At 42.7% G+C, this 24,175-nt stretch overlaps 1 protein-coding gene across 1 annotated transcript in view; it reads left to right on the top strand.

Moving 5' to 3' along the window:
• The window catches only part of ZNRF3 (zinc and ring finger 3), a 168,017-nt gene that overhangs the window by 103,592 nt on the left and 40,250 nt on the right, over positions 1 to 24,175 (top strand). The window contains exon 2 of the mRNA XM_066260225.1: positions 906 to 1,031. Coding sequence (XP_066116322.1) covers positions 906 to 1,031 — 126 coding nt within the window. The remainder of the gene's footprint in view (positions 1 to 905; positions 1,032 to 24,175) is intronic.

Here is a 24,175-nt window from a genome sequence, read left to right as displayed (position 1 = left end):
ATACTGGTGATTTGGCCCTGGCCGGTTGGCTCAGTGGTAGAGCGTTGGCCTGGCGTGCAGGAGTCCCGAGTTCGATTACCGGCTAGGGCACACAGGAGAGGCGCCCATCTGCTTCTCCACCCCTCCCCTTCTCCTTCCTCTCTGTCTCTCTCTTCCCCTCCCGCAGCCAAGGCTCCATTGGAGCAAAGTTTGCCCAGGCGCTGGGGATGGCTCTGTGACTTCTGCCTCAGGTGCTAGAATGGCTCTGGTTGCAACAGAGCAACGCCCCAGATGGGTAGAGCATTGCCCCCTGGTGGGCATGCCGGGTGGATCCCGGTCAGGAACATGCGGGAGTCTGTCTGACTGCCTCCCCGTTTCCAGCTTCAGAAAAATATTGATATCCTCCCCCCCCCCCCCAAAAAAAATTTATTCTGGTGATTCTACCATATTTCTAGTGGTCTCTCCATAAATTCTTGAACGTGTTTTCAGGTCCTCTTGCATAAGTTGAAGTTGATGTGTTATTAAGGCCTAGCAGCCAAATGGTCTTGGATACTAACCTAGCTAGTTTCATTTGTAACTGCACTTTAATGTTACAGCATTGCACAGCAAATTAGATTGGCATTTGCATGGGTGCTGTGCTGTTTTTCCCTACATCCCATTGGGTGGTATCTGCCTCGGGTGACCACTGTTTAGAGTCATGAGGACAGCACCAATAAAATATATGTATAGTTGCTCTATTGTTTTCTCCCCAGTGCTCAGCTCATTGTGCTGAGATAAGATTCCCCATGGGTTGAAAAATGCATCCCCCATCATATAATTTCAAGTTTTGAGGTTACTTTGAACTGTTGAGTCTGAGAAATGCACACTGTGAGTCAGTCATATCTACAGCCTGCATACTGAAGTTTTCTTTCCCTTTTGTTTCCTAGATGCACCCACTGGGCCTGTGTAATAACAATGATGAAGAGGACTTATATGAATATGGCTGGGTAGGAGTGGTGAAGCTGGAACAGCCAGAATTGGACCCGAAACCATGCCTCACTGTCCTGGGCAAGGTGAGTACCAGGTACTCTGAATCACTCCGATTCTGACTGGTATTCTCCACTCTCCTATTTCCTCAGTTCCTCAGGTAGTTGGTTACAGAGGAAATCCTTGCTGGCACAGTGTTCTTTCCTAGATGACGTCGAGTGGGTTGAACACTGGGACAAGTCTTGTAGCAGCACTTGGACTTAGATGGGGACTGCCAGCCTCACAGTCAGCTCCACCTTTTGTCCACTTTGTGGCCTTAGGCAAGTTACTTCCCCTCAAGGACTCCCAGTTTCATATCTGTGACATGGGTTGGTAATAGAGATTCACAATACCTTTTATTACACACATGGTGCTACATGTTTCAGAATTCTGAGACTTTGAGGGTTTAGAAAGACATTAAAGTATATGTATTTTATAATAAGTAACCCCCAAGAGATCTGGGTCAGTCCTTGGTAGTCAAACAGATTCATGTTTATGTAGCAAGCTTTATGGACATTCACATTTGTGAGTTAACTAAAATCTAAATAGCCTCATGTTAGTTCAGGGAAGCTTTGCCTCCAAAATCAGTTCAGGTCTATTAAGTTTTGCTGCCAGGTAAACTATGGAAAAACTTTTGGGTCTTAGAGCTTTTTTGGTTTCAGAATAGCAGACAGCAATTATGCTCCTGTATTAGAACTTACCTCATAGGATGGTTAGGAGGTGAGATGAGCTGCAACTCTCTAGCACAGAATAAGCTCTCAAAACATGTTTGCTCCCATTGTCTATTGTTGTCCCATTTAGAAGAACTAAAAAAGACCTCTTTTTTTTTTTTTTTTTTAAAGCCAAGAGTATCAGCATTACCTCTGACTGCAATGTAAGATAGAAATAAATTTATTTTGGAAAATCATTCATCAGTGGCATCTTAAAATATAATAGGTAACAACCTGTTTTGAACTGGATCATTTTGTGAAAGGGAAAGGTTTGGAGAAAGTTATTAGAATTTTGATTGGAGGAAGGGTGTTATCTCCTAAGGGGTAGTGTTATTATTGCCTGGATATTTTTTTTTGTATTCTCAGAAGCTGCTGTTCTAGGTACCATAGGAAGACAGCTAGGGGATACCAGCCCTGGTTCCTAGGCTCTTGAGGATTTCTTGGGAGATCCAGACAAGAGAAGAGGTAGTTTTGATGCAGGGTACTTGAGAGGGAGCCTTCTTAGCCTTGAAGATATCCCAACCAATGTCTCCTGACAGACCTTTGGCCCAGGAGACAGTCATGGGTCTAAATCTGTGATTTTTGCCTCCCATTTGTTTTCTGAGTAGCTTCCTAGCACTTGTCAAGTTCTTTTGACCCTTTATGGGAAAAAGAAACAAACAAACACAGGAGTTATTACATGCTTGGTTTACAGTACACAGTTGAATCAAGGTGTTTTAGGTGGCCTGGGCCCTGATACTTCGTCATTTAAGTAGTTGGCCAGAACTGCTTAATGATGCTAGGAGAGCAATGACCTCCTTGAAAATATTTTAGTGTTTTCCTAGGAGAAATGCCAGCTACATCCAAGGGCTGTAAGAACAGTGCTTTCCTTGTAGGTAGTACGCTCCTAATTTAATATTTTCTCCTTAACTTAAGCTGCTGCTCTGCAGGGCTCAGCAGCTTGTCTTAATTTGCTTTGCCCCAGTTTGGTGGGACTCCATCTTTGTGTCTGTTGTGTCTATAAATGGGTAGGAACAGGACTCCTAGGGACACCCTATGCTTCTCCCCTTGTTTCTTCCTCTATCTACAACAATCCTGTAGTGGTTTTGTTGGAGAGTTTTCTATCATTTGGCCTATTAGCTTATGAAGCCAGATGGAATAAAAACCCAAATATATATTGAATCATTAAGTACTTCTTGGGTTTATTCATTGACCAAATATTTATTGAATGCAGGAGCCTAGAAGCTAAGCATGTGGTTCTACCTGCTTACAAGCAACATTACCCCCTCACCCTCCCTTCCCATCTCCCCTACCCCCTACCCCGCATTTCCCTTTAGAAAGGTTGTTTGGTGGCCAGGCAGTATTTACATGTGGTTAGTTACTGAAATTTGGCTTAACACCTGAATAAAATCATTAGCAAGAATGCTTGGGCAAGACAGTTTCACATTTGTTTAAAACCTGGATTGGTGCAGGAGGTGCAAAAAGTCAGACATCTCTCTTTCCCTCTCCCCTCCCCTCCCCTCCCTTTCTCTTTTTTCTTTCATCTTCTTAAAGTGTAGTGGTTCTCAGCTTTGATTTTATTAACTTTGCTGTGTGTTTTCTGAACCACCAAGGGCAGTGCCCACAGACTAGGGCAGAGAAGAGCGAAGTCCCCTGTGGACAACCTGCTTCCCTGCAGATCACATGGCTTTCCATCATCTCTTCTCTTAGTGGCTGTGGCAAGGAGTAGGCATTGGAGAGAGGCACAGAAGGAGAAACTGCAAGTCAGTATGGGGGTGGGAGGAGGACTTCTCTGTATGGATGTTGAGACTTGTTAAAAACCATAGAAGGGACGACTCTGCCTTTCAGGCATTCGGAAAAGCCTGTGGGAGAATAGGGGAGGGACAGACACCAGCCCCTCTCCCTCCCCTGTCACCCACCCTCATTATCCACCCGCCCACAGAAAGTGCCATGGGGCAAAAAGTTGGAATAAGAGAGGAATGTCCTAAATTAAAAAAAAAAAAAGTAAATGCCTCTCCAGGAGTTCAAATAAAGTTTCATTTTAAAAGCAAAAGACATAAACTCATCACCTTGGTTTATTACTGAGTGCTTTTGAACTCCTCAGAAAGGAACACTGTAAACTCAGGAAAGAAAAATGATTTATGATCCCCTCCTCATAATCTTTTTGATTCTGTAGGAGGTGGAGCAGACAAGATCAGCTAGGAGGCAGAGTTGGGGTAAGGGTGACCCCACAGGGTGGCAGCAGGCCAGGCCCTGCCTCATACCAGGCCCGAGGCAACTCTTAGCTTTGCGGGGCCTCTTTTTCACTGAATGGGAAGAGGCTGCTCTCTCCTTGCTCTTTCAATATTCTGAGCTTCTGTGTCATACTTAAAACCTTCCCTTGATTTTTCTAATTTGGGGAGGTTCAAATTTTAGCACTGAAAGACAGACTTCATTACCTGTGTCAGTTTAAGTTCTAAGAAATTAAAATAGAATAAAATTAATGTTTCTGAGCAGCTCGCTATTGAAAGTAAAGGTCTTAACCCATCCCTACAGTGCAAGAACCTATGTCTATGACCCGTCACTCTCATGGAGAATATGGCAGGGAAGATACAAGGTGTGCTGGAGTTTCTAACAAAGCCTGCCTTGCCCAGATTTCAGAAATTGAGGCAGAAAATGCCCCCCCACACACACACACCCCTTTGTACCCTGTGTTGATGTGGAGTCTTAGGATTTTGAGAGACAGGATGGTCAGCAGGCTTGGAGTTGGCTCTTTCTAGTACTTAGAGGGCAGTGAGGAAGTGAATGAAAGGACAAGAAAGTTAGGGAATTTTAAGTCACTTTGGCCAAGTGACCTCTTGGCCTTACTCTTCTCATTGGGGCTTATGCTGCTTTTGTCATTGTGATGAGGGTTCTGCTGGATGTTTGTGGAACATTTAATTTTTTTTAAATTTTTTTTGTGTGTGTTTTTCTGAAGCTGGAAACGGGGAGGCAGTCAGACAGACTCCCGCATGTACCCGACCGGGATCCACCCGGCATGCCCACCAGGGGGTGATGCTCTGCCCATCCGGGCGTCGCTCTGTTGCGACCAGAGCCAGTCTAGCGCCTGAGGCAGAGGCCATGGAGCCATCCCCAGCGCCTGGGCCATCTTTGTTCCAATGGAGCCTTGGCTGCGGGAGGGGAAGAGAGAGACAGAGAGGAAGGCGAGGGGGAGGGGTGGAGAAGCAGATGGGCGCCTCTCCTGTGTGCCCTGGCCGGGAATCGAACCTGGGACTTACGCACGCCAGGCCGACACTCTACCACTGAGCCAACCGGCCAGGGCCTTGTGGAACATTTAATACAGAGCCCGGCTCAGGGTAAATGGCTGATGAGAACATAAAAGCAGCCATCATAGGTTGGCTCTTCGCCATGTGCTAAGAGTTAATATTGCCAGACTAACTTGAGATTGTGTCCAGATTCCCATTTTGCAATATGGAAATTGAGTCCCAAAGACTCACTCTATATAACCTAGGATTGGATATCTTCCGAGTAGCTAAGCTGAGATCTGAGATGAAGACTGTTCTGCTTTATCAATGTTAGTTTCTTTCTCTTGCCTCCTTTTGTTATCAGTTTTTCCAGATAAAAATCAAATGTTTTTCAGTAGTCACTGGTTTGGTTAGGACTGTTGGTCCCACTTCATAGAAACCCATCTGGAATTACATTGCTCTGAGGATCTGGGTAGCATCAGGGAATCCATTATGGGGGTACTATTGCTCTTTTAGAACAACTGACTCCAGGGCTCAGTGCCAGGGGCCCCTCCCTGAGTCTTCTCCTTTGTGTATCTGCTTTATTCCCCCACCCCTCCACCTTCTTGATGGGAGATACCACCTCTCTTTATCCCTGGGCCTGACACTCTCTTGATTTCAAGTCTAAAGGATTCCAGGAAATGGAACCATTGGCCCATCTTAGATCGGGTGCTCACTTTTAGTCTGATCAACTGTGATCTGAGGCTGGGAATCCACAGAACCTAGCCTCCTGCCCAGCCAAGTGTGGGGAGTGGGAGGAAGATGTGCTCTTCAGAAGAAAGCTGGCTGGGGCAGTGCTGAACTATCATCCCTAAGCAGCCCCTCTGCTCACCAAGCCAGGGGGGATGTCCTCAGTTTATCCTGAGTCGTTCGGAGAGGCTCCAGTTGGAAGAGGCTCTGGTTCACAAGTACTTTGAAGAGTCAGATCCTCTTGGCCTGAACTGAGTGAGGGTCAATCCCTTGGCAGTCATTGTGAGAGGAGAAGTGAGTCCACCTGGCTGGAAGGGCCAGGTCGGTTTTACCGAGAGGTGCTTGTGTGAGACGGTGAGATGTAGGAATAATCTCCAGGAATGGGGCACAGAGAAAGGGAGCAAGAAGCTTTACAAAGGGTGTTGAAAGTTGCTGGGGAACGAAGAGGCTTTCAGATGAAGGAGTTTGGTCCTCCTCCCCTAGGTAACTGGAGCCACTGAAGGTTTCTGACAAGAGGATGGGTGCCTTGGAATTCCTCCAGTTTAGAAAATGTTCATTTGGCAGTGGCAGCTCGGCTAGGTGGAGAGGGGGAGGATCAGGTTCCTTTTTGCTGCTGGATGTTTCTGGGAACTGAATGGGCCCAGGCATCAATTCTTTTAAATGCTTTGATGAGGCCATAATGTTTTATGATGTTGCCAAGGACACCTTGTGTTTACCTTTCGATGTCTCGGTCTCTTCATCTGCCCTTTTTCGGTTATCACATTTGGGCAGATGTGAGATGTATAGGCAGGAGAGCTGATCTGTAATCCTGGCTCTTCTGCTGAGCAGCAGGAATCCCAGGATGAAGGGCTGACAGAGACTCGAATGCTATGTTCACTTTCACTTCGTCAGCCCACACCCAGCCCTCAGAGTGCCTGGGTAACTTATTCGCAAAGTGTGGGTGAAGACTCTGATAATCAAAATGACTGCAAGATAGAAAACAGAGTCAAAGGAACTTTTTTTTTTCAGGGTGGTTGTGAGGAGAGGAGAGAGTATGTAATGGTTACGAATTGGGTTTAGACATCAAACTAACCTGAGTTAAAACCCCAGTTCTAGCCCTTTAAGCTGTGTGACCTGGAGCTTCAACTTAACCTCTGGACACATTTCTGTCTCCTCAGATGGGAACAGCACCAAAAGGAGCTGCTGTGTGTTGAGTGTCAGATATTCTTTCTGGCACAACTGAAAGAGTGGAATAACGTGGCAGCTCTTACCGACCACCCTCTTCTTTCTTCCTGCCTTGGTACCCTTCAGTTTCTTTTAGCACTCAAAGTGCTATTACATAAGGAGTCGAATCCAGAGACAGAAAATAGAACAGTGGTTGCCAAGGCCTTGTGTGTGTGTGGCGGGGCACGGGGTGGGGGTGAGTAATGTTTAACGGGTATAAAGTTTCACGAGAGAATGATGGAAAAGCTCTGGAGATGGATGGTGGTGATGGTTGCACAACAGTATTAATGTACTTAAAAATGGTTAGAATGGTAAGTTTTATGTTGTATATATTTTATAACAATAAAGAAAAAGAAAAATCATTTTCAATAATCAAATAGAGTTTGATGAGTAGTGGGTATTAAAAATAAGTAAGCACTTTGTTCCTAAAAGTAAGCATTTTGTTAGTGGGAATAATGGAGTATTGTCCTGTTGTTAATGATGACTGCTTCTACTGAGCCCTGGTGGGAAGCGCACCCTTTGTCCCATAGACGTGTTACAGGGGCAGCGAGGACAGAGACCACATCTTCCTTCGTACCTCAGGCTAGTGCCGGGAAAATGTACTTACCTTTCAAAGAACAACTGCCAAAATAGAGAATCTGAGTAAAGAAAAAAAATTTTTTTATTTGTATTCTCTTTTCATGACACAGTGGAAAACGGGAAAATGACACTGAATGCAATTCAATGATGTTTGAATTTCTTCACCAAACATTAACTGGAACCTGACATGAAATACAGCCATAGGCAATAGTTGGTGCTTAAAGAAAGAAAAGGACTCAGGAATAATCCAGAAAGGGGACTGTCACCCCATAATGATGGGTAAAATCATGGTGTAGGTGTTAACATAGCACAGTGGTTCCCAAAGTGTGGTTAGGGGACTTTAGAGAGTCTCAAGATACTTCCCAGGGGACCCACCAGATCAGAGCTATTTTCATAGCACTACAGTGTCCCTTGCCTTTCTCACTCTCATCCTCTCACAAGTCTATGGTGTTTTTCAGAGGCTTCATTTTGTGTGGTGACTTCATTTCTCTGACAGCTAATGGAATGTGTGCTTATATATTTTGTGTTTTAAAGACTTCTCAGTCTTAATTTCTAATATGGAAAATATCAATAGATATAACCCACTGAAAAAGAAGTGCTTTGGAGTTCTTCAATTTTGAGAGTGTGAGAGTTGGCTAGGGATTTGAGTGCACCAGACTAGCATTATGTCCCCACTGTAAGATAATCTCACAGAGCTTGGCAGAGAGAGAGATCCTATTACAAAATTAGTGGAAAGGAACAGAAACTGTGGGGCAATACAGGAAATAAAGGTGAATGTGTCGTCATGAAATTGTTCTGTTCTGTAGTATTGGAGCCAAAGATAGTTGGTTCTGAAGTGTTAGTAATTTGAATAAAGCCAGTCGGTTGCTGTTTTCCACATTTAAGAACAAATAACCAAGCAGTGAAATTGAAGAACTTAGATGAGGAAGATCTTAATATCTTTGAGGCTTGCATTGGGATATAACCTTCAGCCTTGACATTCTTGAACAGGCAGGAGCTCATGGGAACTTGGGTAAAGCTGCTGAGTTCTTTACAAGCCCTGGCGGTGTGGGGGAGGAAGGGAGCTTATCTTTACCGTGCTATCCTCATTTGGTTTTTTGGTCACAGATGTTCATTTCTTGCAATACCTGAGTGCCCTCGTCCTTTTGCTGAGCCCAGCTTAGCACTCCTGAGTATGAGATTTTGTCTCAGGATGATAGGGGACTGAAATCCTGAATTCTGGCTTGCTTGCCAAAGGGTGAGGCAGTGACTGTAACAGGGTCTCAGAAGCAGTTGCTCCACTTCACAGGACTTGGCCTCCTGCAATCAGGGAAGTGAGTGTGGAATTTGCCACATACCTGAGCACAGGGCACTGTGACTATAGCTCATTGCTATGGTATCCCTGGGAGTACCCTGTGCTTGGGACACTTAGCTGTGGCTAACATTCCCAGGGCTTATGATCCAAGTCATCTAATTTCAGTGGCTTTCAACCAGGGGCATTTTGCTTCCCCTCTTTCACTGCAGGCCTAGGCAACGTTTGCAACTGTCCATAGACATTTTTGGTCTTCAGACAAAAATACTCAGGAGGGGTTGGGAGGGTGCTACTGTCACTTAGTGGGTAGAGGCCAGGGATGCTTCTCAACACAGTACAGCCCCTCACAACAAAGAATTATGTGGCCCCAAATGTCAATAGTGTCACAGTTAGGAAACCCAATTACTATGGCATACAGGTTTTATCTCCCTAAGAAGACCTTAAATTCCACTTCTTCCCTTCTTCATTCCCTTCTCTGCCCCACTGCCCTCCAGTATAATGACAGGTTCATGCAGCCCTTGTGGTATGCTCTGTTGAAGTGCATGATAAGTGTTAGAGCACGTTCATATTTCCACGTGAGGAATATAAAGAGCCCAGACCTTGGAGTCATAGATGCAAATTATAATTCTTCTATTTTGCTATTAGCTGGGTAACTTTGGGCCAATTAGCCTCTCTTTGCTTCCATTTCTCTTTATTCTCATCAGTAAAGATAGTTGTGATGATTAAAATATGTCAAGGTCTTAGAATGTGTGAATACTCAATAAATAGCAATTTCCTCCCCTCTGTAAACATATTCCTACTAAAGGGATGGAAACTCTTTCTCTAAGGTGAGCTGAGGTAGGTTTCTTGTTGAAGAGGAAGTTTAGAAGGCTCTTCAGATTTATTTTAAGGAGCACTTGAATAAATACTTTCCATATTTGGTTAAAAAAGGAAAGCAAGAAAGGAACTTAGAAGCAGTCAGATTGGGAGGAAAAGATTGACATGATATAAATGGAAAAAGGAAAAACGTAGAGAATACTACTTTCTTCTAAGGTCATGTGTCTGACTTGAAAGTCACAAACTTTTAATTTGATACCTTTCTTCTACACTTAAATCTTCCAGGAACCTCTTGGTTAAAAGGCTATATTAAGCACAATACTTTTATTTTTTTTACTAGATCCGAGACATCTACAGCTATAAAAGGCTAACCAAAACCATTATTTGAAGTCCACTGAGAGGCTTATGGGAGTGTTTAAGATAGAGTGAGTGAATAGAACAAATAATGTGTCTGCCAACCGAAGGAACACAGGCTGCTGGCCACCTCCCCAGACTGGGGAAGCCTGGCTTGTAACATTCCTTCTGGCCATTGTCCTCACTGATTGAACCAGGCTCCCAACGGGGCAAAGGCCACAAATGAGGCTGTCTTAGGGAACTAAAAATGGGATGACAGGTCAGCATAAAATCCATCAAAAATAGTTAATGGCCTTGTCTTGAAAGTCCATTTGGAAGTATGAAGAAGTTAGAACCTAACATATTAAGTCATCATAATATGTGTATTACCAGTCCTGAGTTGGATGAACTGAATTTCATACTTGGAGATAAACCCCATTGTCCCATCTTCTCTCTTTCAGATAGAGGGGCTTTGCACACATCTGGCCATATCCGTGAGTTAACCCAAGTGGGCAGCAGGGGGCTGTTACTTGAGTGCATTTCTGGCCATGTCCGTGGGTGTTTCAAATTTGGGGGCTGTCTTGACAGTGACTATGTGTAATTAATTAATTGATTCACTATCTACCAAGCCCCTGGAAAACCTGCACACCAGGTTTAACCATAGCACATTTGAAAGGACTTGAATTGCACTTGTGTATGAGCCTGGTGCACCCCCATCCTGGGCAGAGATTCCTACTGGGTGCAGAAGCAGATGGGATGGGGACATTAACATGTTCCTGTCTGCTATTCTTGGTCACAAGACCCGTCTCAGACTGCAGACAAAGGCAGTTTCTTTTTCTAGTTCTGTCCTTTGCATTTGTTTCCTTTACAAAAAGCCCTATATTTTATTTGATAAAAGGTACCCTTCTGCTTTGATGATCTTGTTTTCCAAATCAAACATTGGGCTGTGTGTTCTGACTAATGCTTTTTCTGTTCTAAGTTAGAGGCAGTCTAAACAATTCCTTTGGGATACTGAAATGCTTTAAAATCTGCATCATTTTTGCTTGTTATAAAAATAATAAGAGTGTTTCAACACATTCCAATTGTTCTAAGCACTGCTGGATAAAATGAAGTCCTAGTCAGCCTTAAGAACTTGGGCTGTTTTTTAGGATGTGCAAAGGCACTTGGCTTTCACTATTATACATTAACCTGTTGCTGATAGATTTTTCACAAAAGTATAAACTCTTAAATGAACTTCAGAGAAAAGAATGTGGAATATGCAAGGAACTTTTGTTATCTGGGCTTGACTTATAGAAATAGAATTTTAAAGTGTTTAGCTTCAAAAGTTTTCATTTTCGGCCCTGGCCGGTTGGCTCAGTGGTAGAGCGACGGCTTGGCATGCGGGAGTCCTGGGTTCGATTCCTGGCCGGGACACACAGGAGAGACACCCATCTGCTTCTCCACCCCTCCCCCTCTCCTTCCTCTCTGTCTCTCTCTTCCCCTCCCACAGCCAAGACTCCATTGGAGCAAAGTTGGCCTGGGCACTGAGGATGGCTCCATGGCCTCTGCCTCAGGTGCTAGAATGGCTCTGGTTGCAACAGAGCGATGCCCCAGATGGGCAGAGCATCGTCCCCTGGTGGGTGTGCTGGGTGGATCCCGGTTGGGCGCATGCCGGAGTCTGTCTGACTGCCTCCCCGTTTCCAACTTCAGAAAAATACAAAAAAAAAAAGTTTTCATTTTCATTTGTAAACAGTAGATTGTTTTTTATTAAATGAGTTATTTTCTTTTTTTAAAGTTTTAATTGATAGAATCTTACCACTTTTATAACCGCTCACTTTAAAGGTATACCCAGAATGTATAGCATTAACTTATTTTTCTAACACAAATATTCTTGTCCCTTTTTAAAAAGTGTATAAGCAATATAATAATTTTTACCAACATTGTTATATTTCTAGTGCCAAGAACAATGCCTAATACATATAGCAGGCACTCAGTAAGTGTTTGTTGCATGAAACAATTCAATTATGGAGAATTTGAAAATAGAAGAAAAAAACTGCTTTTAATTCTACAACCTTAACCCAGGTACTGTCGATTTAGTTTATTCCCTTCCAGTTTTCTTTCCTGGGCCTTATTTTTAATGTAATTATTCTGAAGGTATAAATATCTACTCTGCCCTTTCAAACGTAATATATGCTACTCATTTGACCAATTTGATATTAATTTCGTAAGCTATAATTGTAATGGCTGCCTGACATAACCATGATTTAGTTGACCATTCCCCCATGGTTCAATAATTAAATTGCATCTGTTTTATTTTTAACCCTTAAAAATAAACCAAGCCTGACCAGGTGGTGGTCTAGTAGGTAGAGTGTCAGACTGGGATGCAGCAGACCCAGGTTTGAAACCCTGAGGTCACCAGCTTGAGCATGGGATCATAAACATGACTCCATGGTCACTGACTTGAGTGTGGGATCATAAACATTACCCCATGGTCGCTGGCTTGAGCCCAAAGGTCACAGGCTTGAAGCCCAAGGTCGCTGGCTTGAGCAAGGGGTCACTTGCTCTGTTGAAGCCCCCCAGTCAAGAAAGCAATCAATGAACAACTAAGGAGACTAAGGAGCTACAATGAAGAATTGATGTTTCTCATCTCTTCCCTTTCCTGGCTGTCCCTATCTGTCCCTCTCTTTCTCTCTCTCTGTCTCTGTCACAAAAAAATAAAATAAACCAAACTGAAACCTTTCCTTATGAAGAATGGATATTTTTAAATAAAGATTTTATTTATTCATTTGAGAGAAGATAGAGAGAGAGAGAGAGAAGAGAAAAGAAGAGAAGAGAGACACAAAGGGAGAGGAACAGGAAGCATCAACTTCCATATATGCCTTGACCAAGTAAGCCCAGGGTTTTGAACCGGCGACCTCAGCTTTCCAGGTTGATACTCTATCCACTGTGCCACCACAGGTCAGGCGGATTTTTGTTTATTATTATTATTATTACCATTATTATTGATTTTAGAGAGAGAGGAAGGGAGGGAGAGGAAGAGATAGATTTGTTGTACCACTTATTTATGCATTCATTGGTTGATTTTTTAAATTATTTTTGTGATAGAGGCAGAGAGAGAGACAGAGAGAGGAACAGACAGGGACAGACAGAAAAGGGGAGAGATGAGAAGCTTCAGTTTTTCATTGTGGCACCTTAGTTGTTCATTGATTGCTTTCTCATATGTGCCTTGACCGGGGGACTACAGCAGACCGAGTGAGCCCTTGCTCAAGCCAGTGACCTTGGGTCCAAGCTGGTGAGCTTTTGCTCAAACCAGATGAGCCTGCACTCAAACTGGTGACCTTGGGGTCTCGAACCTGGATCCTCCACATTCCAGTTTGATGCTCTATCCACTGCGCCACTACCTGGTCAGGCCACTGGTTGATTTTTGTATGTGCCCTGACCAGGGAATAACCATACAACCTTAATGTATCAGGAGGATGCTCTAACCAACTGAGGTACCTGGCCAGGGCTCTTTTTCTTTTTGAATTATTCCCTATGGTAATATTTTAGGAGATTATAGATCAAAGGATATAAACTTAGTTTGTGATTCTTGATATAAAGTTATAAATTGCTTTACAGTAAAGTTTCCTCAGTTTACCTTGTCAGCAGTGAAGTAAGAGTGAACCGTTCCTCACAAAAACAATGCTGACATTGACTGTTGTTATTATTAATATATTTCTTTTACTAATTTGAAAGGTAAAAATTGTTTGTATTTTTCTGATCATTAGCAAATATTAAATTCTAAGCATTTTTCCATTTACTAATTAAATTTCCTCTCTTTTGAGTTGTCTTGCCATTTATGGGTGAGACTCATTGGCAGATTATTTTATAATTATTAATCCCTTGTTATTTGGAATACTTTATAACGGGCCCTTTTATTTACTTATATAATTTATTTGTTTGTTTAGCTTTCTTGATGTACAGAAGTTTAAAATTTTTACATAGTCATCATTCCTTCATGATTTCTTCTATTGCTTCTAAACTTATTTTATTCCCTCCCTTGCAAGTTTAGAGTAAGTTTTGCCTTTTCTACTTTTTCTGTGGTCACTTTTCTTTTTAATATATTACATCTTTAAATCACTCAACATTTATTTTTGACATGTACTATCATGAGTGGCTAAGTAGTCTTTCTCTCTCTTATGCCATTGCCTTTATGTTATATATCCCCTTAATTTAAAAAAATACATATTCTGTTTTATTGTATTCTACAGGAATACAATACAATAGGTCATATCCTATATTATCTCCTGTCAAGTAAATTCTATATCCCTTTTCGGGCCAGTCCACACTGTTTTAATTTTTGTTGTTTTATAATATATTTCCAGAGCTAAGTGAAATATGCTTGTGAACACATTTAAAAGAATTCCTCTGTAAATTAACAAAGTAAATGCCTATTGTGCTTTTATTGACCAGGGGATCCTAATTAATCTTTATCCTCTCCCACCTAATATATCATACCCCTTCCCCAGCTGTCAGTATGGGAGTTGCTCTCAGACTCTATGTTTATTATCATAATTACCATATTCAAATATCACTTCATTCCAGTATGCATATGTATTTTTTGTTCTATAGGAAATGTATATTGTGGGTAAAACTGACAATGAAACCTATTTCAACTTCAAGTTGTCCCCAAGATCATATTTCACCACCAAAACTTTGCAGCCAATTTCTGTCCTGGAAATATGTTTTATATATTTGGACTCTATACAGGAACAGAACAGAAATAACTGATAAGATTTGTTCCCACATGAAGGCTTATTTATATTTTTTAAGTATATGGTGGTTTTTAGTATATGCATAGAATCGTGCAGCCATCACTACAATCAGTTTTATAACATTTTCTTATTTTTTTATATATTGTAGATACAGGGCCCTTATCAGATATATATATGAACATTTTCATCACCCCCCCACAAAACCCTTACCTATTAGTAGTCATCTCCACTCCACTTTGGACATTTTGTATAAAAGGAATCACACAATATGTGGTCTTTTGAATCTGGTTTATTTTGCTTAGCATAATGTGTTCAAGGTTCATCCATGTTTCAGCATGTGTCACGACTTCATTATTTTTTTTGCTAAATATTGCATTGTAAGTTTATCACTTGTGTATTTATCAGTTGATGGACATTTAGATAGTTTTCACTTTTGATTATTCAGAATAATGCTCCTATGAGCATTTGTGTGTACAATTTTGTGTAGATACAGGTTTTTATTTCTCTGGGATAAATAAGAGTGGGATTGCTGGGTCATATAGTAACTTCTGTGTCTAACCTTTTCAAGAAGGTTGAACTCTTTTTGCATTTTTCTGAAGCTGGAAACAGGGAGAGACAGTCAGACAGACTCCCGCATGCGCCCGACCGGGATCCACCCGGCACGCCCACCATGGGGCAACGCTCTGCCCACCAGGGGGCGATGCTCTGCCCATCCTGGGCCTCGCCATGTTGTGACCAGAGCCACTCTAGCACCTGAGGCAGAGGCCACAGAGCCATCCCCAGCGCCCGGGCCATCTTTGCTCCAATGGAGCCTTGGCTGCGGGAGGGGAAGAGAGAGACAGAGAGGAAGGCGCGGTGGAGGGGTGGAGAAGCAAATGGGTGCTTCTCCTGTGTGCCCTGGCCGGGAATCGAACCCAGGTCCTCCACACGCTAGGCTGATGCTCTACCGCTGAGCCAACCGGCCAGGGCGGTTGAACTCTTTTTGAAAGTGGCCACACATTGCACATTACTACCAGCAGTGTGTGATTTCTCCACATCCTAGCCAACATTTATTATCTGTCTTTTTTATTACATCCATCCTAGTGGGTATGAAGCAGTATCTCGTTGTGGCTTTGATTTTTATTTCTCTGATGGCTAATGATGTTGAGCATCTTTTCATGTGCTTATTGAAAGTTTGTATATCTTCGTTGGAGGAACATCTTTTCAGATCCTTTGCCCATCTTTTAATCAGTAATTTATCTTTTTAATATTGAGTTGCAAGAATTCCTTGTATATCCTAGATACATGTCCCTTACCAGATTTATAATTTGCAGATATTTTCTCCCATTCTGTGAGGTTTCTTTTCACTTTCTTGATGGTGTCCTTTGCAACCAAAAGTTTTCAATTTGATGAAAATTGGGGTTACTTGTGCTTTTGGTATTATATCTAAGAAACCATCAGAAGGCTCATTCTTTCACTGAGACCTGCTAGTTGCCCTTCCTGTGGTATTTTACATGATCATATATTTAATGCCCTTCTGGGATTAGTAGTGAAGAATTCATTCTCTTTCCTACCAGACGCTTAAAGTTGTCATAAAATTAACAGAGGGCCAGGAAGACTGGTCTCTCTTTATTGCTGGTCCCATCCCTGATCTGCCTTCCCAGATCCCTGATTTTACCTGGAATATCTGAGCCACAACAGTCTCCATATATCTTATGGCAGATCATTAGACGTGCCAGTGGTCATGACTCCTTAGCTCCAGCTCAGTAGCTGAATGGCTCGATTAAAAATATGGCCAAATGGCAGTCTGCCCATCCTCCTTTTTTTAGCTAATGATGGTTCTGGAAGAACTTTCTAGAATCCCAACAAGTGCCCACAAATGTGGATGCTTCTGCTGATCAGCTTTAGGGACCCAGTTTCTTACGGGCATAAGGTTATATTCGGTCAGATCTAGGTAGGGAAGACAAGACAGTCTATCAAAATACAGGCAAAAGAGGTGCCATTTTTGAAATGCTACAGAATGGATAGAGGCGAGTGACAGCTGTTAGTGAGGCTACTACCCCTGCAGTGCTTTTTCTTGCTTTTGAAAAGATAGCAGCTCAGAGATTCCATTTAGTAAATTCAAGATCTGAAACATATTTCCTAAATAATTTTTCTTTCAAAGGTTTGCTGATGAGCATCCACCTGAAAAAAATTCCCTTAACTGATGTTAGGCCCTTGTTCTCAGAAAGAGGGCTAGGTGTCTTTGGGAGTGAGCATCATTGACCAGGATGCTGTCTGTGCTCGTAAGAATAATACCAACAGGCAGTACAGGGACCTTCTGTTGAGTTCTACCCACAAACCACAGCCTGTTTGGAAGGTCTAACTTTGGGCCACTCAGCCTTGGCAAGTGTGTGCTTCAGAAAGCTGCTGGCAGAAACGGGAGCTGATAGGCACACGTGGCAAGGGGAAATGGTTGTGTGGTGGCTTCACACTTACTCGACTGAGACTGTTTTCCCAAGGTTACCATGATGCCAGAAGCACTGAGGAAAGAAAAAATAGTGTTTGCAGTTGTTTCTGGTCATTTACATCATCTGAAATTCATCTAGAACCCTGAAAATACTGTTTGTTGTTTCCTGTTATATGGTCTCTACATTGTCTGCTGATGTTACGGTGCAGTGACTTTTATATCATGATTGTGTTGAAATAAGTAAATAAATGCACTTGGCTACTACACAGAATTTTTACTGGGCGTGGACTTGGGCTCCTCCCTAAAGGTCAAGATAGAATCAGTTTGTTTTGCAAACGGATTGCCTATGGAATTGCTTTCAATGGTCCACTCTACCCTGCAAACCCCAAAATAGACAAATGGGGTGTACACCCATCTCGTAAGATGTGGCTGTATTCTATAAAGCTTCATTTCTTACTTACCATACCCCCACCCTCTTTATTTCTCTGTTCTATTGTCATCTTTGCTTAGGTTGGGCTCTCTTCTCTGAATACAAGAAAATAAGAAAATTGACTGTTTTAGGCAATGCAGGTGTGCTTCAGAGATTTAGAGTTAAGAAGTGAAGTAAATATTTTGGCAGCTCAACAAAGGTAAGAAAAGGAGAACACACCTAATAGGCTTCTCGAATTACAGGCCTGTCCAAACACTGCCTTCTTCAAGGGACACTGGTCAGGGTCAAAGCCTGCCCTGGTCCAGCGTGGCAGCAAGGCCCAGCTGAGAAGTGGGCTCACTTCTCTCACTGGTTCTGGCCCTGTGCCTGACAGGACACTGTCAGACTTTGATTCAATCCAACTGAGAGAAAAGATACTCATTAGTAAGTGGAAGATCTTTCCTCTTTAACAGATTCTAATCACACCGCTTCCTCTTCCTTGCTCAAAAAGTTCCAGATGGCTTTCTTCTCTTTAAATTGGAACCCTGAAAACATGGGGCACAATATCTCAGATAACATTTTTAGTGTGAAGGTTGGGAGGTAGACAGCTAGGATAGAGAACATGGGAGCGGTATGTCACAGGGCTGTTAGTCTTTTGGGCTTAGGATCTGGCATCCAAGTCTGTACCCCAAGCAGGCCAGACTAGGTGGCTTCTCCGTTGCCGGGTTTAAGAACAGAGACATCTCAGGAGGGAGTTCTGACCTGCTAGTGGCATGTCTCCGTTCAAGCTGTGCTTTGTGTCTCTTCTAACAGAAAGGCAGACATAAAAGCTGCCTCTCTTCCTTGCCCTCCCCCAGTGGCTTCCACTGGATCACCTTGGCAGGGCCTCATCTGAGGAGGGCAGGCGGGCGGGGAGGAGGGGAGGAGGGTGGCGGCTGCACTGGCGGCTCCTTTGATCACCTCCCGCCGGGTTCCAGGCCCTGCCGCCAGCAGGCCAGCCAAAGGCCTGGCTCTACTGATCTGATGAGGTGCTGAATAGGACCCGAGGGGCAATGACGGGAGGGAGAAGAAAGCCTCGGGAATGAAAAGGAAACCCCGTGAACCTGCACAGCTTCATTGGCCGGATTTTCCTACCAGGGAGCCGCTCAGTTCCTGCCAGCCTGGGCTGCCTGCCCCTCACCCCAGCCCCTCCTGTCTCCGGTTTTCAGACCCTGTGTGTGTTTTGTGTTTGAATCATGGCTGTTCTCCCTGGTTCTCAGGCTGGGAACCCACTGCGCCTGTTTCCATGGTCACTGGGAAGCTCTAAGTGCCATTTGCTTCAAAGGGAACCTTTCCCCTCCCAGCACTGCTGCTGCCTGCCCCAGGCGGCCACACAATAAGCGGCTTCTCAGAGCCAGGCCTCTTGACCCTTGCTTGCCAAGAGGAAAACCTTGCCTTTACCAAGTGAGGCTGTGAAACCTCACAGACATACCTTTCAGCAAAGATTGCGGATGTGCACAGAGAGCAGGCACACACACATGGGTACACATTTGATGGCACATGAGTTTCATGGGATCCTTTGCAGATTTGGATGGAATATTGAGATTATAGGTTGGTGAGAGAGTTTGGGAGCCTTTCTGAAATTGAAGAAAAGAGCAAACAAAGCCTAATCTCTATAGGAAAAGAGATGGCCTCATTCAAGGTGGGAAATGGGAAGGAAGAGGAAGACTTGGATTGGGGAAGGTAGTGGGACCCCGAGTCCATGTCTTTTGAGCCAGCATAGAATGGAATGTGGCACTGGTTTCCTATCCCAGGAGCTAGGTAATAAGGGTACCATCTGCTCACTCCTCCAGGGCCATGGATGCCTGAGGAGTCACCGCACCAGAGTGGAAGTTTGTTTTTGCTTGTTGAGTAATGCAAAGGAATGAAACCTCTCACATCTGATTGGAGAGAAAGAATCAGTGATTTAATGATCTTGGAAGGCCGCTTACTTGATGATGCTGGAATTAAAAGGTGAATATCCTTTAAAGAGCTTACATCTTAGATGCCAAACCTGCCCTCTTGAAGCTTAAGATGTTAATTTCTGCCTTGGGCTTACTGAACTATAGAGAGTATATAAATGGGAAATTGAATGTTTCTTCAGTAAATTTGCTACCAGTCTCTATCTTTGTAAATTTTTGATCATATATTCTTTTGCTCATTTGCTGCTTCTATAAAAACTATTTCTTTCGCCCTGGCCGGTTGGCTCAGCGGTAGAGCGTCGGCCTAGCGTGCGGAGGACCCGGGTTCGATTCCCGGCCAGGGCACACAGGAGAAGCACCCATTTGCTTCTCCACCCCTCCGCCGCGCTTTCCTCTCTGTCTCTCTCTTCCCCTCCCGCAGCCAAGGCTCCATTGGAGCAAAGATGGCCCAGGCGCTGGGCATGGCTCTGTGGCCTCTGCCTCAGGCGCTAGAGTGGCTCTGGTCGCAATATGGCGACGCCCAGGATGGGCAGAGCATCGCCCCCTGGGGGACAGAGCACCGCCCCTGGTGGGCGTGCCGGGTGGATCCCGGTCGGGCGCATGCGGGAGTCTGTCTGACTGTCTCTCCCTGTTTCCAGCTTCAGAAAAATGAAAAAAAAAAAAAAAAAAAAAAAAACTATTTCTTTCCTTGTATAAAACTATCTGAAGTTGCACCTTTCTCATTTTTATGCTCCAACAATGAGGAAGGGCATATAAGAATGGCAGAGTTTTTCTATATTGAGAAATGTTCAGCACTGCTGTGTCCTGCTTAATGGGCAAAATACATGCTCAACTTATATTTCTACTAGTAGGAGTTGAAGACCCTGAACTATTTAGAGTCTGGCTAGGGCATTGTGAGAGCACATTTGAGAGCACTGGACATGGGTATAGAGTCCTCTAAGGACAAGTTTTCCCATCACCCTGAGTAAGCTCTCCCTGGAGGAGATGGCTTTGTTCATTCCATGTTCTGAGCTAACTCTCTTGAGATTCTTAATCTAATTTAACATACAGAAATTATTGGTGGCATGATTTACTTTGGTTTATTTTAGTATCAGGCACATGTCTTGAAGAGACTAGGAAAGAGGAGCTCAGGGTTCTGAATCACTTGAATCAGGTTTTATTTCTTTCTCCCCAATGTCAAGCCTATCTAATTTGGACATAGCTCTTTAAGGCTGAATGAATGAGCGTAGTTTTCTTTCTGTGTGTTCTTGGGACAGAATTTAATGGGGAGAGGCATGGGAAGCCTGGGACTTCTTCAGCTTCATGCAGGTAGAGACTACATTGGTGATGGCTCTTGAATTTAATTCAGAAGAAGGTTATTGGTTTTCATTAGTTACTGCAATGGTTATCTATGTTGGCAGCTATAATAAAAGGATTAGGGAATTTCAAGTTGTCTCACAACTTGCAATTGATTCTCCAGTTCACTTCTATTTTTTTGTCCAGGTTCTGTCGCTGTGATAATCTAAGTGGCCAGTTAATCTTTTTGTTACTCAAGAAGGTTTATTCAGTTATTGGGTTAGGGTTTATAATTTAAGGTATGGACATGTAAAGCACGTTAAATTTACTTGATATCTCAGAACTATAGCTATCCAAGCATTCCTTTGCCCTGGTTGCCTTGTTTCCTTGATTTTCAGCAGGCAGCTTTGAAGTGTCTATCTACCATGCTCCAACCACCCTCTGGGTACTGCAGGGTCCTGACAGGGAGAGAGAGAGTTGGGACAGACTCCTTTCAGTCTTTGCTTAGCATCACTTTCTCCTGAAAGTCTTCCTAGACAACTAGTGTGTTAGTCAGGAAGGCTTCACAGAAGAGGTGAAACTGAACTTTCTGGAATGGGTTGGCTTGGAAAATTTTGGGTGGATAGTAAATCTCACTAATGTGACTTGTGATAAACGAATAATATTTTGGCCAAAATGTATCTTTTCTTCCATTATAAAAAGGCTTTACTGAGTTAATTAATAATGGATTGATACCAGAAATAGTTATCCTACTTTACATATAATGTAATATTTTATATATAACATACAATATATAGTTTATTTACTATATAACCTTCTATGAATTGGCAAAGGTAATTTTCCAAAGCACTGGCAGTATTTATCTTATCTTTACTAGCAAAGTTACAATATCAGTTGACATTCATAAATTTTCATACAGTATTTGGGTATGATGGTTTTTATATCAAGCCTATAATGTTTCACAGTTGCACTAAATATGATTTGATGGACCATTGGTGAAAAGAAACCAGAATTGTCATGTGCAAATAACTTTTAAGAAACATTACTACTAATAAAACATGATGTCTGCCTGACCAGGCGGTGGTGCGGTGGATAGAGTGTCAGACTGGGATGCGGAGGACCCAGGTTCGAGACCCCGAGGTCACCAGCTTGAGCGCGGGCTCATCTGGTTTGAGCAAAAGCTCACCAGCTTGGACCCAAGGTCACTGGCTTGAGCAAGGGGTTACTAGATCTACTGAAGGCCCACGGTCAAGGCACATATGAGAAAGCAATCAATGAACAATTAAGGTGTCGCAACAAAAATCTGATGATTGATGCTTCTCATCTCTCTCCTTTCCTTTCTATCCCTATCTGTCCCTCTCTTTGATTCTCTCACTGTCTCTGAAAACAAACAAACAAACATGATGTCTTCAAAATATAAAAGAATGGGTGGGCTTGGGTTTAGGAAGGGATAGAAGAGGAAATTCCAGGAGTGGGGCCAACAGGAGCAGAAATAACACATGGTGTGTCCCAAGGCAGTCAGAAAGAGCCACCTGACTGGGCCCCATTATTTTAGCGGGCAGGAGAAGATCCCCATGGTAGGGAAGGCATTTCCAGGGTGTGCATCAAGAGGTGTGCAAAAGAGGAGCAAGCAGTGGAGGGGAGGGGAGCGGGTTTCCAGCAGAGAGAAGGGGATGTGCTTAGGCTCAGAAATAGATTGTCAGTTTGGATAGTTTATTGACATTGATGTTCTATGGCAATTTAAGTAAAGGAGAGGAATAAAACTTAGACCTTAAAATGTAAAATCAAGGAGAGTTTTTCCATGAATGAACTAAATTAGTATTTGGTGGGACTTGCCCACGTAAAACATAAACAGGGCTCTAATTTCCCTTCTCTGCGGAGCTAATTCTTTTCACCCCGAATCCTCTCTCTCTAAATTGTGGTTCAATATGTATAATATAAAAGTTAACAGTTTTAAGCACTTTTTAGGGTACAGTGTTGTGGCATTAAATACATTCACATTTTGCAACCATCACCACCATCTGAATCTAGAACTTTTTCTTCTACAATTGAGACTCCATATTCATTAAATACCAACTCCTCATAACCTCCTTTTTTCCACCCCTGGCAACCACCATCTGCTTTCTGTTTCTATGAATTGACTACTCTAAGTATCTTATATAAGTGATATCATATATTTGTTCTTTTGTATATGTCTCAGCGAAATGTCTTCAAGGTTTATCCATGTTGTAACTTGCATCAGAATTTCCTTCCTTTTATGGTTGAATAATATGGCATTTTATATGTATATTACATTTGTTTATGCATTTATCTATTGATGGGCATTTTGAGTTGTTTCCACCTTTTGGCTATTGTGAATAGTGTTACTATGAACACAGTACAGATCTCCAAATGCCTCTTCAAGACCCTACTTTCAGTTCTGAGTATATACTACCCAGAAATGGAATTGCTGTATCATATGGTAATTCATGCTTAATTCTTTGAGGAATCACCATACCATTTTCCACAACAGCTGCACCATTTTACATTCCCACCAACAGTGTAAGGGGTTTTAGTTTCCCCATATCCTATCAATACTTCTTGTTTTCTGTTTTTTTGTACATATTGTTTTTCTTTATATAATAGCCATGTTAAGGGATTCGAAGCAGTTTCTCATTGTGGTTTGGTTTTGCACTTTTCTAATGATTAGAGATGTTGAATATCTTTTCCTGTGCTTATTGACTATTTGTATGTCTGCTTTGGGGAAGGACTGTTTGAGTCCTTTGCCCGTTTTTTTTTTTTTTTTTTTTTTTTTTTAATTTTTTTTTTTTATTCATTTTAGAGAGGAGACAGAGAGGGACAGAGAGAGACAGAGAAAGAGAGGAGAGAGACAGGGGGGAGGAGCTGGAAGAATCAACTCCCATATGTGCCTTGACCAGGCAAGCCCAGGGTTTCGAACCAGCGACCTCAGCATTTCCAGGTCGATGCTTTATCCACTGCGCTACCACAGGTCAGGCTCCTTTGCCCGTTTTTTGAATTGAGCCTTTTGCTTTTTTGTTGAGTTGTAGGGGTTCTTTATATATTCTGGATATTAATCCCTAACCCATATATTATTAATTCCTTATCTCATTTACAGATATTTTCTCCCATTCCATGAGTTCTTTTTTATTCTGTTGGTAGTATCCTTTGATTAAAACAAAGGTTTTTAATCTTGATGAAGTTCAATTTCTCTTTTTTTTTTTTTTTTTGGTGTCTCTTCTGTCTTGTTTGTGTTTGCATCTTAATTCATCTTCACTGAACATAGAGAAGGTTATACAAGTATATCTTACAACTGAGTCTGGTTTATAGTTTATTGTTGCCCTGAGAATTCCAGAAAGGAAGAAAAGTCTTGCTTCCTGGGCCAGGCTCTTGGGACTCACTGTGTTAGAAGATGCACTGTTATGGATACAAAGAATGATAAGGAACTACACAGAAGGTCCCGTAGGCTGGCCGCAGGGGGCCAGCAAGCTGACTACACTCTTCTGTGGTCAACCCACTGCAAATGGGGAGCTCCTGGCGGCCTC

This window comes from Saccopteryx bilineata, chromosome 2 (genome assembly GCF_036850765.1).
Source record: "Saccopteryx bilineata isolate mSacBil1 chromosome 2, mSacBil1_pri_phased_curated, whole genome shotgun sequence".
Taxonomy (NCBI): domain Eukaryota; kingdom Metazoa; phylum Chordata; class Mammalia; order Chiroptera; family Emballonuridae; genus Saccopteryx; species Saccopteryx bilineata.
Note: the sequence above shows the minus strand (reverse complement) of the source record. Positions and strands in the feature narration are given on the sequence as shown.